General features: G+C 35.6%; 4 protein-coding genes and 2 non-coding genes across 6 annotated transcripts; 2 read left to right on the top strand and 4 right to left on the bottom strand.

Moving 5' to 3' along the window:
- The first annotated feature begins 1,715 nt into the window (after window positions 1-1,715).
- On the top strand, window positions 1,716-1,786 carry TRNAG-CCC. Its single transcript has one exon. It is a non-coding gene; the product is annotated as a tRNA-Gly (tRNA).
- A 1,674-nt stretch (window positions 1,787-3,460) lies between these two features.
- Window positions 3,461-4,213, top strand: LOC18045227. The gene has a single exon (XM_006436928.1). The coding sequence runs from the start codon at window positions 3,461-3,463 to the stop codon at window positions 4,211-4,213; it is 753 nt and encodes a 250-aa protein (XP_006436991.1).
- A 473-nt stretch (window positions 4,214-4,686) lies between these two features.
- On the bottom strand, window positions 4,687-5,745 carry LOC18045226. The gene is made up of 2 exons (XM_006436927.2): window positions 5,574-5,745; window positions 4,687-5,471 (listed from the first exon to the last, which is right to left on the bottom strand). The coding sequence occupies exons 1-2, from the start codon at window positions 5,589-5,591 to the stop codon at window positions 4,977-4,979; spliced, it is 513 nt and encodes a 170-aa protein (XP_006436990.1). The 5' UTR covers window positions 5,592-5,745; the 3' UTR covers window positions 4,687-4,976.
- A 1,571-nt stretch (window positions 5,746-7,316) lies between these two features.
- LOC112099121 (uncharacterized mitochondrial protein AtMg00810-like) lies at window positions 7,317-8,077 on the bottom strand. The gene is made up of 2 exons (XM_024186221.1): window positions 7,544-8,077; window positions 7,317-7,331 (listed from the first exon to the last, which is right to left on the bottom strand). The coding sequence occupies exons 1-2, from the start codon at window positions 8,075-8,077 to the stop codon at window positions 7,317-7,319; spliced, it is 549 nt and encodes a 182-aa protein (XP_024041989.1).
- A 3,784-nt stretch (window positions 8,078-11,861) lies between these two features.
- On the bottom strand, window positions 11,862-13,765 carry LOC18043552 (pentatricopeptide repeat-containing protein At5g61800). The gene has a single exon (XM_006436926.2). It carries the CDS (start codon window positions 13,642-13,644, stop codon window positions 12,073-12,075), a length of 1,572 nt encoding a protein of 523 aa, XP_006436989.2. The 5' UTR covers window positions 13,645-13,765; the 3' UTR covers window positions 11,862-12,072.
- Window positions 13,766-13,838: 73 nt separating this feature from the next.
- Window positions 13,839-13,920, bottom strand: TRNAS-AGA. Its single transcript has one exon. It is a non-coding gene; the product is annotated as a tRNA-Ser (tRNA).
- Between the last annotated feature and the right edge of the window lie 1,957 nt (window positions 13,921-15,877).

Below are 15,877 nucleotides of genomic sequence, written 5' to 3'. Positions count from 1 at the left end.
CAAAAGATAAGGTAAAAAATGGGTGAAAATTGATGAAAAAATAATTTAATTGTAAGAAGGTTGGGACTCCGAAGCATGCAAGGGAGGTTGAAGGCTTACTCTTCTTTATGTTATGCTGTCACATTCTTTCAATTGATCAGCAGCATCAACTATACCTGATGTCTTGTTTTTGGTGTTCGTTTGAGAATGATTATTGGAATTTCTCTGTTTCTTACCATCATATTCTGTGATCTTTTCAAGGGAGACTTTCAATTTCGTCTGTAATCTTCAGCTCTAAGTGGCCGATAATCAACTGCAATCTCGCATAAATTGATAGTTATTTTATTTTCAATTATGCGCAATTAAACATACCGCGGCATATTAGGAAGTAATTCTAGTGATGTGATGATATTAATATATAATGTTGCATGTACTAATATTGCTCTTAGGTCATGTAGAGGAGAATAGTGAAATTAAATTTCATAGTTTGCTTTAACATAAAGTTCGATAGGGAAAGGAATTACAATTTTTTTTTGGGATAAATTTATCCTTGGCCTTAAATGCTAAATTACCTATATTAGTAATGAAATATAATTTAATATCAAATTTCCGGCGACGATCCGGCGGAGCTCCTACGAAGTTCTAGCGACAGTCCGGCAGAGGTTTGGTGAAATTCCGGCAAAGTTCCAACGACAGTTAATTTATATTTCTATATTTTCATATTAAATAAATAAATAAGTTTGTTTATTTTATTAAGTTTCTTAAATCATTGACTAAATTTAATTAATATAAAATTACTTATAATATTAAATTGATAAAATAAAATAATAATTATTAATTATTAATGGCATTAAATAAGTTAAAATGTTGAAGGGTAATTTTAGAAACTTTAGTTTTCAACATAAGAGGAATTTAAATTCTTCACTCCTTGGTATGGAATTCAAATTCTATATTATAATGTATATTAAATTTTAATGAAAATTAAATTCTTATATATTTTTTGTAACCAAACAATGAAAATAAAAATGGAATTTGAATCACTTTCCTCTCCACCACTCTCTCCTCCCAACCAAACATCACCTTAGAGTGTGTTTGGAACACACCACATTACATGCCATCACACTATATAGCTAATGCAATGCAATCTCATGTTTACCCCATAACATGAGTAGTGCCCTATTAAATAAACTTGAGAAGGGATCGATTTGTGTAATATGGTACTATTCACATTAGTTTTAGTTAATCTCTTTCTTAAAATAATAAAAAATAAATACGAATATCTAATATTAAATAAAAATTAAAAACTCAAATATGCTACCGCCAGAGATAGATCAACGACAGCTGACTGCAGCTTGTGATGACAATAGTGAAGTATCCGTTTTAATTACAAAAATTTAAATTATTTAATTAATTACAAATAATAAAATATAAATGAATCTTAAATATTAAAATAAACATTACAATATAGTCCTTACTACACCAAATATAATATGGCACTATAACTTAATACAATATAATATAATATAGCCTAATATTATACAACACAATACGTTAAATATACTCTTAAAGTAGCCACAATATAATCTTATGATAATAAACCTTACGAGACATGAAACAAACAAATTTTTAAAAGTTCTCTTCTAGTTCAAGGTCGGTGGCAACAGGAGGGCGGATGTGGAATGTCTATTAAAGATAATAAATATTCTTTTCTAACTCGTTCACAAGGCCAACAAGCGGCGCATCTGGTGTAGTGGTATCATAGTACCCTCCCACGGTACTGACCGGGGTTCGATTCCCCGGATGCGCATTTAATTATTTTGCAATGTTTCTAAATAATGCTACGGATACTTTGGGCCAGTACCATTTTGAGGGCCTTATTTTGTTTTAGTTTCGGGAGTACATATGCAACACATGTTTGTTGGGCTAGATTCAAAAAATATAGAGTGGGACTATTGGCACCCCTCTAAATATCTCTTATCACCTCTTTTTTTAATTAACTTCATTATAATATTTTAAAAAATTATAAATTCTTTTAACACCTTCATCAATGATAAAAATATCTTTAAGTAAAATTTATGGTGTAAATTTCATTCTCTAATTTTTTATTATTAAAACTCATTTCAACAACTAGATTTCTTCTATTTAAAAAAAAAAGAGTTTTTCTTTCTTTTTATTGTAACCATTGATGGTAAATTCGTCACCTGAAAATAAAATAAAAACAACTTTTTTAATTTCTAAAATAAAAAATTATATAACTTTTGAGTGGAGTTTAATTAGAAATTGTTCTATTATGTAATTTTAATAAAAGTTAAAATTGTAAAATAATTGAAGGGGTTTTATGAGGTATTTAGAGGGGTGTCAATAGTCTCACTCAAAAATATATTATAATAAAAATAGAACAAAACAACGTAAGTCTTAATTCCCATTAAAATTAGAAGATAATTTTTTTTAACTTAATGATATTTTTAATTTTTTTCATATAAAGAGGCCACTACTCAGAAAGTATGATTAAGTGGAAAGATATTTTGGAGAAGATAGTAAAATATCCTTCAATTATTTTCTTCTCTTCTACTTATTATTTGTTATTGTGCCACTTTTAATCTCTAACTTAAATATCAAAGGGTAGGTTGATAATACCTCCATCGATAGTACCCTCGGAAATCTCTTATGGGTTATTATTTTATAGGATTCCGACTATCGAACTCTTCAATCTTAATAATGACAACCCTAAGTACATCAAGTTATCTCATAACTCGTTCTTTTAAGAAAAACAACTCTTACTGTATGGTCAAATTCTTTGTATCTAGCAGTTGGTGCTAAAACACTACCGTTGGGTTCAAACACACTCTTCGACGAATCAAAATTGGGAGTTGCTCAGCTTTGCAAAACAAAAATGGTGTTGCCAGCTTACCAACACAAGAGCAAAAGAATACAAACTATGAAATAAGTATTAATTAATAGAAAAACAGAGAAAAGAAAATGAGTCTCAAAACACACCAAAACATGAGTAAAATCAAACCGTTGTTCGCGGCAACTACACTACCACCAGAATCGGTGGTCGTTCGTAAAACCTCTAAAAAAGGATATATGGACTAAAGCTGCAAACTTCTTACAGAAGCACTGCCGCAAACCGGCGGATTCATTCGAGATTTTCTCATATCATTCACCTTGTTTGTCCTCATTTTCTCATGTTATCTATCATGTGCCCCTTCATTAATTCATTATGATGGCTGGAATGCTGCCGTTTTGCTTATAAGGTTTGTGTTGCCATTTTCAATGAGAATAATACTTAACGCATGCAGTTTGAAGAGATAAATCAAAATTAGTAGTCAAGCCAACTCTCAACGTGACCCCAAAGAATGCAAAGCTCAGCTTGCTTTCCACTTCGAGTGCCTTTGAAACGACACAATCTCCACCGTCCAGCAATATCGTTATAAAATAAATTTGCCTAAAATGACATCAAGTATTATCTATGCTCCGAATGAACCCTTCAAGTGATCATGTCGTCTCCGGAACCCAAACACCCATCGAATCTGTTGAATCATCCATCCAAAATCTACTCAAAAGCTTTTACAGAAGGCTTGAATATTGGAAACTCCTTTTGAATGCCTCCGAAGAACAAAACCAGCAGCTGATCAGTAAAGCAGCACCATGGAGAAATCAGCTAGCCAGTTTTCTAGAGTCAACCACAGTTCGGGCAATCACAATGTCACTGCTTCTCTTGGATCTTCTCTTCACCATTCTTGAACTCGCCTCTTCTCTATTACATTCTTGTGCTCCCAAAAAGAACCATTACTCTGATTCTTTAGATGATCATCAGCAAGTTTGGTACCACTGGGTTGGGGTTGCAATATTATTTGTAGTTTCTTTAAAGACTATGGCTCTGGCAGTAGCTCTAGGCAGGGGATTCTTTAGACGGCCAGGCAATGTGATTGATGGTGTGGTTGTTATTGGGGCTGTATTCTTGGAAGCGTTTTTGGAGAGAAGAGGAGGGGGGTTGCTGGTAATTGTAAGTTTGTGGCGTGTTATGAGGGTTGTTGAGAGTGCCTTTGAGTTGAGCGATGAGGCCATCGAGGCACAAATTCAAAGTATTTTATGCCAGTTTCAGGCCCTCCGTGATGAGAATATTAAACTTAACGAGATCATTGCTGAAAAGGATGTTATTATTGACATGCTCCGGGAAGAACTGTATCAATATTGTCAACAACATGCGAGCACTAGCGCAAGGCATTGAAAAGCTTAAGAAAATATAGAATATCTTCTTCTTCTTCTTTGTGTGTTTTTAAATTTATTTTGATTTACTTTTTAAAATATTCATAATTCTGTCGACACTTGTGACCACTAATCAGAGACTTAACTAAAAATTTTGTTTAAACTTTAACATCATAAATTTTAGTACCAGCGAAATTATCGGTTAAAAAATAGCCCAAAAAAATTCAATTTGTTCAGCGATTCACCCATTATTTACAAATTATATTTACTAGTCATACCCAATTATATTTACCAACCAAACATGACAAATTATTAAATTATTCAACCGGTGATTGCGTTCAAATCTAAATTTAATAAATAAACATGTAATCAACTGATTTATTTTTGCCGACTAAAGACCAGACGTGTTACTGACACGTGTGGAGCCCCGACTTGAACAGCTGCCTGATATTGAAAGATGAAAAGAATTTGATACATCCTTATCCACATCGACGATTTGAAATAATTAGTCTTAACATAGACACAAGTCACTGAAACGGCATACACAAGAAGCTGAAGCATCATCATCATCATCATCTTCATCTTACATACAAAGGATCATACTTAAGCTGTGTATTAACCAAACATCATTCACTTCAATTTACAATCATACCCATCACAGAGTATCCAGAAGTAAGCCATAGAAACAACCAGAGAGCCAAAATGAAAAAAAAAAAAAAAAAAAAACAGAAGAAATAATTTATTAAAAAAAAAAAAAAACTAAAAGTGACCACTTTTAGTTGTTTTCAGACTTGCTTGGGGTCAATACCAACAGACTTGAGAGTCTCGACACGGTGTTTATGAGCATAAGCATCTTTACGGATGGGATCAGGTACAGGATGATCACCGTAGTCAAACTCCTGAACGTGCGCCACCTTTCTGAAGAACGACTTGTTCAGGAACTTCTCAGCATCGCTCACCACCTTGTCGGGGTCGTTCACTTCCGGCACGGTCTCTCGCGTCTTCCTCCTCACGTACACGTTCGGCGAGCGCGCCAGCTGCTGCGTCGCCGTGACCAGCCCCAGAGACACCGACAGTGTTATCATGCCAATCGCCATGCACACCGGCACATAATCGCCCTTCTGAACTGGTTTTGGAAACTGTAATTTTGGCCTTGGTTGCTCTTGAAAATGGGCGTAATCGGCTGCGGTGGGCGCGTAGGATTTACCTTTCGGAGTTGTTGAGGTTGCATAAGTTGCAGTACTTCCTCTTAAGCCACCCATTAGTGACCTTAAATTACCCTGAAAAAAAAAAAAGTACACGAAAAAGATTATTTTTTCAAGTTCCAACTATACAAGTCTCTTGGATCTTGATTGAAAGATGAAATAAGTAAAATTACTTACGACTGATCTGAAAGCCATGACTGTAGTTTCTGTTTAGAGTGGGAGTTGTTCAAGGTTGATGGGAAAAAAAGAGATCCTTATCTTGCTTTATCTTTTCTTTGCATTGCTTCAGTTGATGTGCCAGCATATATATTTTATAGATATATATTGGGTGACACAGAGGAGAGGGTTCTGGCGCCACGTAGTGAAAGCTGCGGAAGGGGAGTTACTGAGTGACACTTGTCAAGAGCGTAAAGTGTACACCTTGCTATAGAACTCTCTTGAAGCAACACGTATAATCTGTCAACAATTTTTCTGTTCTATTTTATTGGAAGATTTTAATTTTACAGACCAATGAAAATAAATGGTTTGCCTCCGTTTGTCTTTGTAGATGGCAAATTGTTCGTTGACGTCTCATCGGCCACTGGTTTAATACGGTTTAAATTTTTTTTTTTATTTGGACAGTAATTGTTCACATTATGGAAGTGCTGACTAATGATCTAAATTCTTTTATTGTAAGATACACATATTCAATATAAAGTCGGTAGGACACATATTTACTTGGGTATGGTATTTTGAAATTTCATTTTAGTATATTAGTAGTTTTGTGATAAGAAATTTTATAGTACGGGAAAAGTCGAAAATTTTAAAATCGCAAAATTTAAAAGTTTTAAGAGTTAAAAGTTTTATACATTTTTTTTTAATTTTTTCACATTTTAAATTTTGAATTGAAACATTTTAATTAATATACTTTCAGAATGTATTATAAATTATCTAAAGCTGACTTTCTAATAAATTCTACATAGGATCTAGCTATGGTGCAGCTGTGGTATGGTACTATAGTTGCACCATAGCTAAGTCCCATAATAATATATTTGTAGAGTGTAGAAACTTCAGGTTTCCAAAACACGGTGTTATAATATATTTATAGGGTGACAATTTCACTTTTGCCATATAAACACATGTTACGTATAATATTTTACGGTAAAGATTTTGTCGCTTGTTAAACTATCAAAACAAAAAACTGTATTTGGTGTTAGGTTAGTTTCCCTTCATGATCTGAATTTCATGGGATCTTCGAAAAACAAAAACGTATCTTCACCTGTCATACTATGAAAACGAAAATGTATTTACTGCTAGGTTAGTTCCCTCTCATGATAGGAATTTCTCGAGAACTTCTAAAAACAAAAACGTTCTGGCACTAGCGTATGATTGCAATTTAACTATCCTTTTGTTTTTATTCATTCACCATTTATGGTCTAATTATCACTCATTATTTAGATACAGGTGACTAATTCTATTACTCATTAAGAGTTTAGGCAAACCGCTGACTGGCAAACAAATTTTAGAAGGGCCTGTGCGTAGCAATAGAAGCGCCAATTGAATTCCTTCAATAAGACTAAAGCATATATGCAGTATGCCTGTGTGAAAAATCAGACTTCTTCAGTTTTTTTTTTTTTTTACATTAGAGAAGAATACCTATTTATATACATTACACCTTAAGAACAAAATGGTAAAAGCAGCTAAGATATTGCAAATCAGTATCTCTGAAAATTAGGGATTATATCTCCTAAAATCTAGTATTTAAGTCAACACATAACTTTAAAATACAGCTAACATCTACAACAATAGTCAACACACAGCTGTAAAATACAGCTGACATATGCAACACTCCCCCTCAAACTGGAGCATAGATATTCTTCATGCCCAGCTTGCATACAAACTCTTCAAACTTGTGTCCAGGTATTCCTTTTGTCAACATATCTACAGTTTGTTGTCCTGTAGGAATATACACCAAACAAATAACTCAAGTTTCCAATTTCTCTTTAATAAAATGTCGGTCTACCTCCACATGTTTTGTCCTGTCATGATGGACAAGATTATGGGCAATATTAATTGCTGCCTTATTGTCATAGTAAAGTTGCCTAGGACTGTTTTTTTATTAACTGTAGTTCTTTGAGAACATGTTCTATCCACATAAGCTCACATACCGCATGTGCTAGTGCTCGTGCTCGAAATTCTGCTTCTGCACTGCTTCGTGCCACTACAGTTTGCTTCTTGCTTCTCCAAGTTACAAGGTTTCCCCACAACTTAGTACAATAACCTGTTTTAGGCTTCCTATCCATGATATTTCCAGCCCAATCCGCATCAACAAAAGCTTCTACATTCCTTTTTTCTCCCTTCTCAAAATAAAATCCATTTCCCGGTGTTGACTTTAGGTATTGAAGTATTTGGTTTACTGCCACGAAGTGAGCTTCTCTTGGAGAGTGCATAAACTGGCTCACTAAGCTAACCGCAAAAGCAATATCAGGTCTAGTATGGGAAAGATAAATTAATCTCCTTACTGGTCTTTGATATCTCCCCCTCTCCACGGGTGCACTATTTTCTTCAAGACCCAACTTGCTATTTGGTTCAACTGGTGTGGCAGCAGGTTTACAGTCAATCATACCAGTATCCTTTAGCAAATCTTGGGTGTATTTCCGCTGTGTAACTAGAATACCTTTAGTTGTTCTAGCTACCTCCATTCAAAAAAAAAAAACGTAGTGGTCCAAGATCCTTGATTTCAAACTCACAAGCTAATTTTTCTTTTAATCCTTCAAACTCTTCTTTGTCATCTCATGTTAGTATAATGTCGTCAACATACATGATCAAAATAGTTAACTTCCCTTCTTTAGACCGTTTGTAGAACATAGTATGATCGGCTTGCCCTTGAGAATAACCATAGTTCTTCAAGACTTTTCCAAATCGGTCGAACCAAGCCCTAGGGGACTGTTTAAGGCCATAGAGAGACCTTTTTAACCGACAAACTCTTCCAGCAGGTCCTTTTTCTTCAAAACCAAGCGGCATATCCATGTAAACTTCCTCTTCCAATTCTCCATTCAAGAATGCATTCTTGATATCAAGTTGGTTGAGAGGCCAATCTAAATTTGCAGCAAGAGAGAGAAGGATCCTTACAGTATTAAGCTTTGCCATTGGGGCAAAAGTCTCTAGATAGTCCACCCCATAGGTTTGTGTGAAACCTTTCGCCACGAGTCTTGCTTTATACTTGTCCACACTTCCATCAGCCTTATATTTGACTGTAAACACCCACTTGCACCCCACAGTCCTCTTGTCTTTAGGTCTTGGTACAAGCTTCCATGTGTTATTCTTTATTAAGGCTGCCATTTCTTTTTGAACAACTTTCTTCCACTCATTTAACTCTAGGGCTTCATGGATGTTTCTTGGAATAGTGGTATTAGATAGATTAGCCACAAAATTCCTATACTCCTTAGATAGATTTGCATATGACAAGAACTTGTAAATAGGATGTTTAGTGCAATTTCTTACCCATTTCCTTATCGCAATAGGCAAATCTGTGGACTTCTGAGCTTCGTTCTCAGCATATTCAGTAGGTGGGTTTTGATCTTTCCTTAGTTCAGATCTTGGTTCTACTTGGTCTATAAGTGGCTGTACCTCTTGAGTTTTATTCTTCTTTCGTGAATAGACATGAAACTCGCCTATAGGTTCCTCCAAATGTGAATTGGCTTTTATCCCTTTATTCATTTGTGACACTATTGGTTGATTAAGTTCTATGGTATTAGGTAGGTTAGGATGAATGTCTGGACTGAGGGAGGAGGTATTTGGTAGATTGAGTTCTAGGCTGGAATTACTGGACATATTGGGTTCTAGGTTGGAACTGCTGGACATATTGGGTTCTAGGTTGGAATTACTAGGCATCTTAGGTTCTAAAATGTCAATAAGATCCCAAGAATTATCTTCTCTCAAATTCTGCCCCTGAAGAGAATTACTCGTGTAAAAAGGTTGATTTTCAAAGAACTTGACATCTATTGTGACGAATAATTTTTTGGTAAGAGGATCATAGCACTTGTACCCTTTCTTGGTAGGAGAATATCCTAGAAATAGGCACTTGATGGCTCTAGGAGACAACTTTGTTCTTTGAAAACTCGGAAGATTTACAAAGGCTGTACAACCAAAAGTTTTGAGTGCAAGATTAGAGGTAACAAGGTGATTTTATGGGTAGCTGTCAAGAAAAACAGAAATAAGTGTCTTGAATTTAAGAACTCGAGAGGGCATACGATTTATGAGATAAGATGCTGTAAGAATCGCATCTCCCTAATATATTTTTGGTACATTAGTTGTGAATATAATGGCCCTAGCAACCTCTAAAAGGTGTCTTTTTTTACGTTCTGCAACCTCATTTTGTTGTGGTGTTCCGGAACAAGAACTTTGGTGGACAATTCCTTGTTGTAATAGGTAATTCCTTAAAATAGAATTGAAATACTCAGTTCCATTATCTGTACGGAGTACACAAATGTCAATTTGAAACTGAGTTTTTACCATGGCATGGAATTGTTTAAAAGTTTGTCCAGCTTCAGATTTTTCCTTCAAAAGGTACACCCAAGTGGTCCTAGAGTGGTCATCTATGAATGTAATGAACCATTTTGCTTTTGACAGGTTGTTAACCCTTGAGAGGCCCCAAATATCACTATGAATCAAAGAGAAAGATTGGGATGGTTTATAAGTACGGGCAGGAAATGGAACACGTGTTTCTTTAGCCATTTGACAAAAATCACAATATAATAAACTCAAATCTTTATTTTTAAATAAGGAAGGAAACAAGGTTTTTAGATATGGAAAGCTAGGGTGGCCTAACCTATAGTGCCACAACATTATTTCAGAAGAAACAAATTCACATTGAGAGACCTGAGCATGTCCTTTCACGGGTCCTTTATTCTTGAGATAATACAGCCCCTCATATTCCTTCGCATTCCCAATCATCCTCCCCAAGATTGGATCCTGAAATAAACATTTAGAACCACAGAATTTAGCTACACAGTTTGTGTCTTTGGTAAGTTTACTAACTGAAAGAAGATTACATTTAAGATTTGGGACATGTAAAACTAAAAAAAAGAGTCAAACAATTTGATAGTTTTACTGTTCCTTTTCCAGCAACAGTGGATAATGATCCATCAGCAATCCTCACTTTATAATTACCTGGACATGGAGTGTAACTAGAGAAAAATTGAGAAGACCCTATCATATGGTCTGAGGCCCCTGAATCAACAATCCAAGAACCTTTTTCAAGGGATTGGATGCTAAGGGCTGATGGGTTACCTGTATGGACTGCATTACAACTAGAGGAGGTCAAGTTATTTCTATTTGCTTGTTGATTTTGTATGAGGAGCTGTTGCAGCATCTCAAATTGATCTTTTGTGAGAGCAAACTGATTAGTTTTCTCTGTCACCATTCCCTTTGCTTCCTGCTGCCGTTTTGGTTTCCAATCTGCTAGCTTTCCATGAAGCCTCCAGCATGAGTCTCGAGCATGTCCTTTCTTGTGACAATAGTCCCAATAGGGACGTTCTCCATGTTTTTGTCCCTTTTGGTCAGCTGACTGATCTGTCTTTTTGGTCACCAGCGCTGATCTCTCTGCCTCAGGTTCCTTCACCAGTCCCATGATGACTCTCTTTCGACTTTCTTCACGCCTCACCTCAGCAAAAGCTTCTCGGATGGAGGGTAGAGGATTCTTTTCCAATATTCTGCCACAAACTTCATCAAGTTCTTTGTTGAGTCCATAAAGGAAATCAAAGAGACGTTCTTTATCCAACATCCTCTTATATTTGATGGCATCCTCAGAGCAATGCCACTGCGATTCATAGTAAAGGTCAAGTTCATGCCATATATTGTTTAAAGAATTGAAATATTGAGTCACTGAAAGACTCCCTTGCTTTTGGTCACGTAATTGTGACTTGATTTCAAAGAGCTGAGCTGTATTCCCAAGGTCAGAGTAGATTTCTGTAACGGCTTCCCAAAGCTCCTTCGCAGATAGTAGGAAGAGATAAGTCCTACCAATATCCACGTCCATCGAGTTGATCAACCAAACTTGCACCATTGAATTTTTAGCATCCCACTGCGGATAACCAGGATCCAAGACATCAGGGGCTTTGGTTTGCCCTGTAATATACCCTAATCGGCCTTTGCCACGAAGAAATAGGGTGACAGATTGAGACCATTACAAAAAGTTTCTGCCATTTAACTTGTGCAAAATTATTTGTAAAGAGGGGTTTTCGGTACCTAAGGAGACCGAAGAGATGTCCTGCCTTGTTACAAAACTGGAGGAAATCTCAGATTCTTGTGTAGGGTTTGTTGTCTTCTCCATTGGAAGGCTTGAGAGTTTAGAATGGAAGATGAGAAAAATTCAGAGGCTTAGTTCAAAAGAGCAGCTCTGATACCATGTGAAAAATCAGACTTCTTCAGTTTTTTTTTTTACATTAGAGAAGAATACCTATTTATATACATTACACCCTTGGAATAAAATGGTAAAAACAGCTAAGATATTGCAAATCAGTATCCCTGAAAATTAGGGATTATATCTCTTAAAATCTAGTATTTAAGTCAACACATAGCTGTAAAATACAGCTAACATCTACAACAATAGTCAACACACAGCTGTAAAATACAGCTGACATCTGCAACAGCCTGTAAGTTAAATTTTTAAGGACAAGAATTTCTTATCTTGTTGCTAGAATGATTCAAGTTGATGTGTATTAATTCCATCTAAGATTAAATAAATCTCATCAGAATCTGGATGCAAGCTATCCCCCGATACAAACTCATGCATAACCCCATTCAATTGAATCAAGCTACAGCCAGCATTCTTCTTGATCTTCCCAGCATCGAAAGATCTCCGTATCTTAACAACATCTTCCCATCTATCCGCATTGGCATAAACATCAGCCAGTACTTTATAAACCCCACCATCTTCAGGTTTCAACTTCATCACATGCTCTGCTGCTGCTTCCGCAATCTCAACATTACCATGAAGCCTACACCCTCCAAGCAAACCACTCCAAACAAACACATCACCCCCCATTGGCATCTTCTTTATCATCTCCAATGCTTCTTCAATCAAACCAGCTCGCCCAAGCAAATCCGCCATGCACCCATAGTGCTTTAGCTCTTTAGAAACCCCGTAAACAGATTCCATCTCATCAAACAGCTTTCTCGCTTCATCAACTAAACCTGCATGGCTACAGCCCACCAAAGCTCCCAAAATGGTGACACCGTCGGGTTTAATTCTAGCCTCTATCATTCTAGAGAAGTAAAAGAGTGATAGCCTGCCCAAGCCATGCATTGCAAGACCAACAAGCATTGCATTCCATGTAAATAAATTCTTTTCTTGACTTGATTCAAAAATCTCTATAGCAGTGTTAATGTAACCACATTTTGCATAAAAATCAACTAGCCCAGTTGACAAAAATGAATCAACTCGAATTTGATTAAGTTCAATATAACGATGAATATTCTTCCCCTGTTCTAGTTCTCCCAATCGGGCACAAGCTGAAAGAGCAGAAACTAAAGCAATATTATCAGGTTTAATATCCAAATCCATCATGTTGCAAAAGAGTTGAATAGCCTCTTGGCATTGATCACTCTGTGCATACCCCGCCACAAGGGTACCCCACGACACAGCATCACGAAATGGCAATGTGTCAAACAACTGACGCGCGTGTGCTAAATCGCCGGCCTTCACATAACCATCTATTAATGTGTTACAAGAAACCACATCTCTGTACAAACTTTCATCAAACAGTTCCTGCGCATCTCTTAGACGGTGAAAAATACAGTACACGCGCATGAGAGAATTTAAAACGAACACATCACAAATAAACCCAAGTTTCAAAACTTGAGAGTGAATGGTTTGGGCCAGTGAATGGGAGCAGAGTTGAGAACATGCTTTAAGGAGAAAAGGGAAGGAATAGAAGTCAGGAGGGATTGAAACGGTGCGCATTTGGGAGAACAAAACGACAGCGTTGAGGGGCGAGGAGAAGAGGGTGTGAGCACGAATGATGGTATTATAAGAAAAGGTTGAAGGGTATGGAATATTATTGAAAATCGACAATGCATAGCTTAATGGGTCTGTAGTGGGTGACGATGCTGACGATATGGGTTTAAAAGTGGTGATTGCGTAGAGGATTGTTGTGAGAATGTGACAAGGGCTGAGAAAGAGAAGGCCTTTGGTGAGGAAATGGGCATGGATTTGGTGGATTTGCTTGATGGTTTTACATCGTTTGATTAAATTATTTAGTGTCATCTTATTTGCTGAATCTGTCAGGAGCAGAGGAGGAATAAATATTTGGCAACATTGTTACCAAATTGTTGATGGAGCATGGTCCGCATGGACCTGGTGGATGGCTTTCCATTGTTCAGTGAAATTATTGAGTGTGTCATTCTATTTGACGAAGCGAAGCCAAGCGAAAAAACTGATTCAACTAAACAGTTTCAAAACGTGAACGGCAGGATTCGAACCTGCGCGGGCAGAGCCCACATGATTTCTAGTCATGCCCGATAACCACTCCGGCACGTCCACTTGGGTGGCCTTACTTTTAATGCTTTTAGGTTATAATTATGAGCAATGTGGGCACTCTCTATTTAATTGCCGATATACTACAATCAGAAATATACTAGAACTAACTTAGATCAATTCTATGATGTTGCGGTTTAGACTTTATTCTCATATTGAGATGCTTCTATCCCTATTAATATTAGAAAGATATATCTACTCAAATAAATTTAGCATTCGTATTGAGATACATGTATACTGTGCTACACATCACAAATTTTTACCATTAAAATTTAATTACAAATAATATAGCATTCATTTATTGATTTATGAGATAATATAATTAATTCAAATAAAATTAATTAAAAATTATCAACCACATAATAAGAGACCCATGCCATGCCACATCACTTGAGGTCAATTTTAAAATAAAATTGTGCGATGTCTGTTGTTACTTAAAAATATGAATAGTGCTACGAATTCCTAGTTGTTTCATCTATAATTAAGAGAAGAAATTGGAGTCTCAACACAAGGGTTGGGACTCAAGCCTTTGCTCTCAAAGTTGAGGCGCAAGGTCGCCATTAAATTATGAGCCCAGTGGCAAGTGAAATCATTTTTTTTTTAATATTTACCACTTACGAATATGTTATACTCTGAATTTTACTGAGAATCTAGATACATATATTTGCAGTACACTCCAAAATTTACATGAGAACTAACTTAGAAATTTATTCCAATAAATATTTAGGGAGATACCTATTCTATATCCAAACCTTTTGGACAAGAGAAATCGAGCCCCTATTAAGAGCCTCATGCCCTCAAGGGATGTGGAGAGGAGGTGGGTTCACCACTGGGCAACGAAGCCTAATAGTGAAATCCAACTTGAATCTTGTTCATGACAGAAGATAAATTGTCATAATATGGTTTAAGAATTACAATAAGATTATGAAATAACAAGTTGCAAACACGACAAGAGAAGCATGTTATGAACATTTGATGAAGTTAATAACCGTAGGTTGTACATAATACATACACAAGAGTTCCAATTAGAGCATGATGTTTTATTTTTTAGCTGTATCTTGTCAAAAGGCAGACTTTACAAGCATGCCCTAGAAAAAGAAAATTAAAAAGTAAATATATATATATATAGAAGAGAGAGGGGAAGAGATGGAGAATTAAAAAATGCAATATGAAACATAACTAGAAATATAAGCAAGACAGGATTTCGAAATCACCCAAAACTTTTTTTTTTTTCCATTTATTTTGTTAAACTTTATGGGGAATTTTGAGATGTTGCACATTAACATATATCTCGTACAACTTCATTTGAATGTGTCATCACCGATCACTCAATCATCATTTGCATCGAATTCAATTTTATGTGCGAAAATGAAAAGATCTTTGAGTGGTCAAAAAAACATCCGTCCGTGTTACTAATTTCTTAAGAAATTATATGTTATTTCTGGATTATTAATTTTATTTTTAAGTATTTCAGTATTATTATAGTTTTTTAACTATTTTACAAATAAAAAAAATTATAAGTATGAGTCAGTTGAAATTTAATGGAAAAGTTTTACGAAATAGTCAAAGTTCGAGAGCTATTTTAAATTTGAGGATAAAACAACGTTGCAATTGCTGCAACTTTCCATAACTTTTGTCTTTTTGTGGCTTAACTATATGGCAGTCCCTGATATTTTTATAAAATTAAAAAAGAACTAAAGGTTTAAAATTTTTATATATAAGTCATACTTAGGATAAAATGACTTTTGAAAATAATCTTTTGAGTGCAGTTAACACTTGACTCTTGAGTGATGATGGTCGAGAAAGATGGAGAGGAGACAAAAATGAGCCATTGAACACCTAATTAATTACTACAAAAGATAGGGCCTTTAGCGACACTAATTATTGTTACAAAAAGCTGGTTGCGACGATTACATAATAGTGAAACACAAAATCACTATTGTAGAGAATCTTTTACGATGGT

This window comes from Citrus clementina, unplaced genomic scaffold, assembly GCF_000493195.1.
Source record: "Citrus clementina cultivar Clemenules unplaced genomic scaffold, Citrus_clementina_v1.0 scaffold_4, whole genome shotgun sequence".
In the NCBI taxonomy this organism is placed as follows: domain Eukaryota; kingdom Viridiplantae; phylum Streptophyta; class Magnoliopsida; order Sapindales; family Rutaceae; genus Citrus; species Citrus x clementina.
Note: the sequence above shows the minus strand (reverse complement) of the source record. Positions and strands in the feature narration are given on the sequence as shown.

Bases quoted from the DNA above. Each gene is read 5' to 3' on its own strand.
- LOC112099121 (XM_024186221.1), bottom strand. From the start codon at position 8,077: ATGGAGGTAGCTAGAACAACTAAAGGTATTCTAGTTACACAGCGGAAA.
- LOC18045227 (XM_006436928.1), top strand. From the start codon at position 3,461: ATGAACCCTTCAAGTGATCATGTCGTCTCCGGAACCCAAACACCCATC.
- LOC18043552 (XM_006436926.2), bottom strand. From the start codon at position 13,644: ATGACACTAAATAATTTAATCAAACGATGTAAAACCATCAAGCAAATC.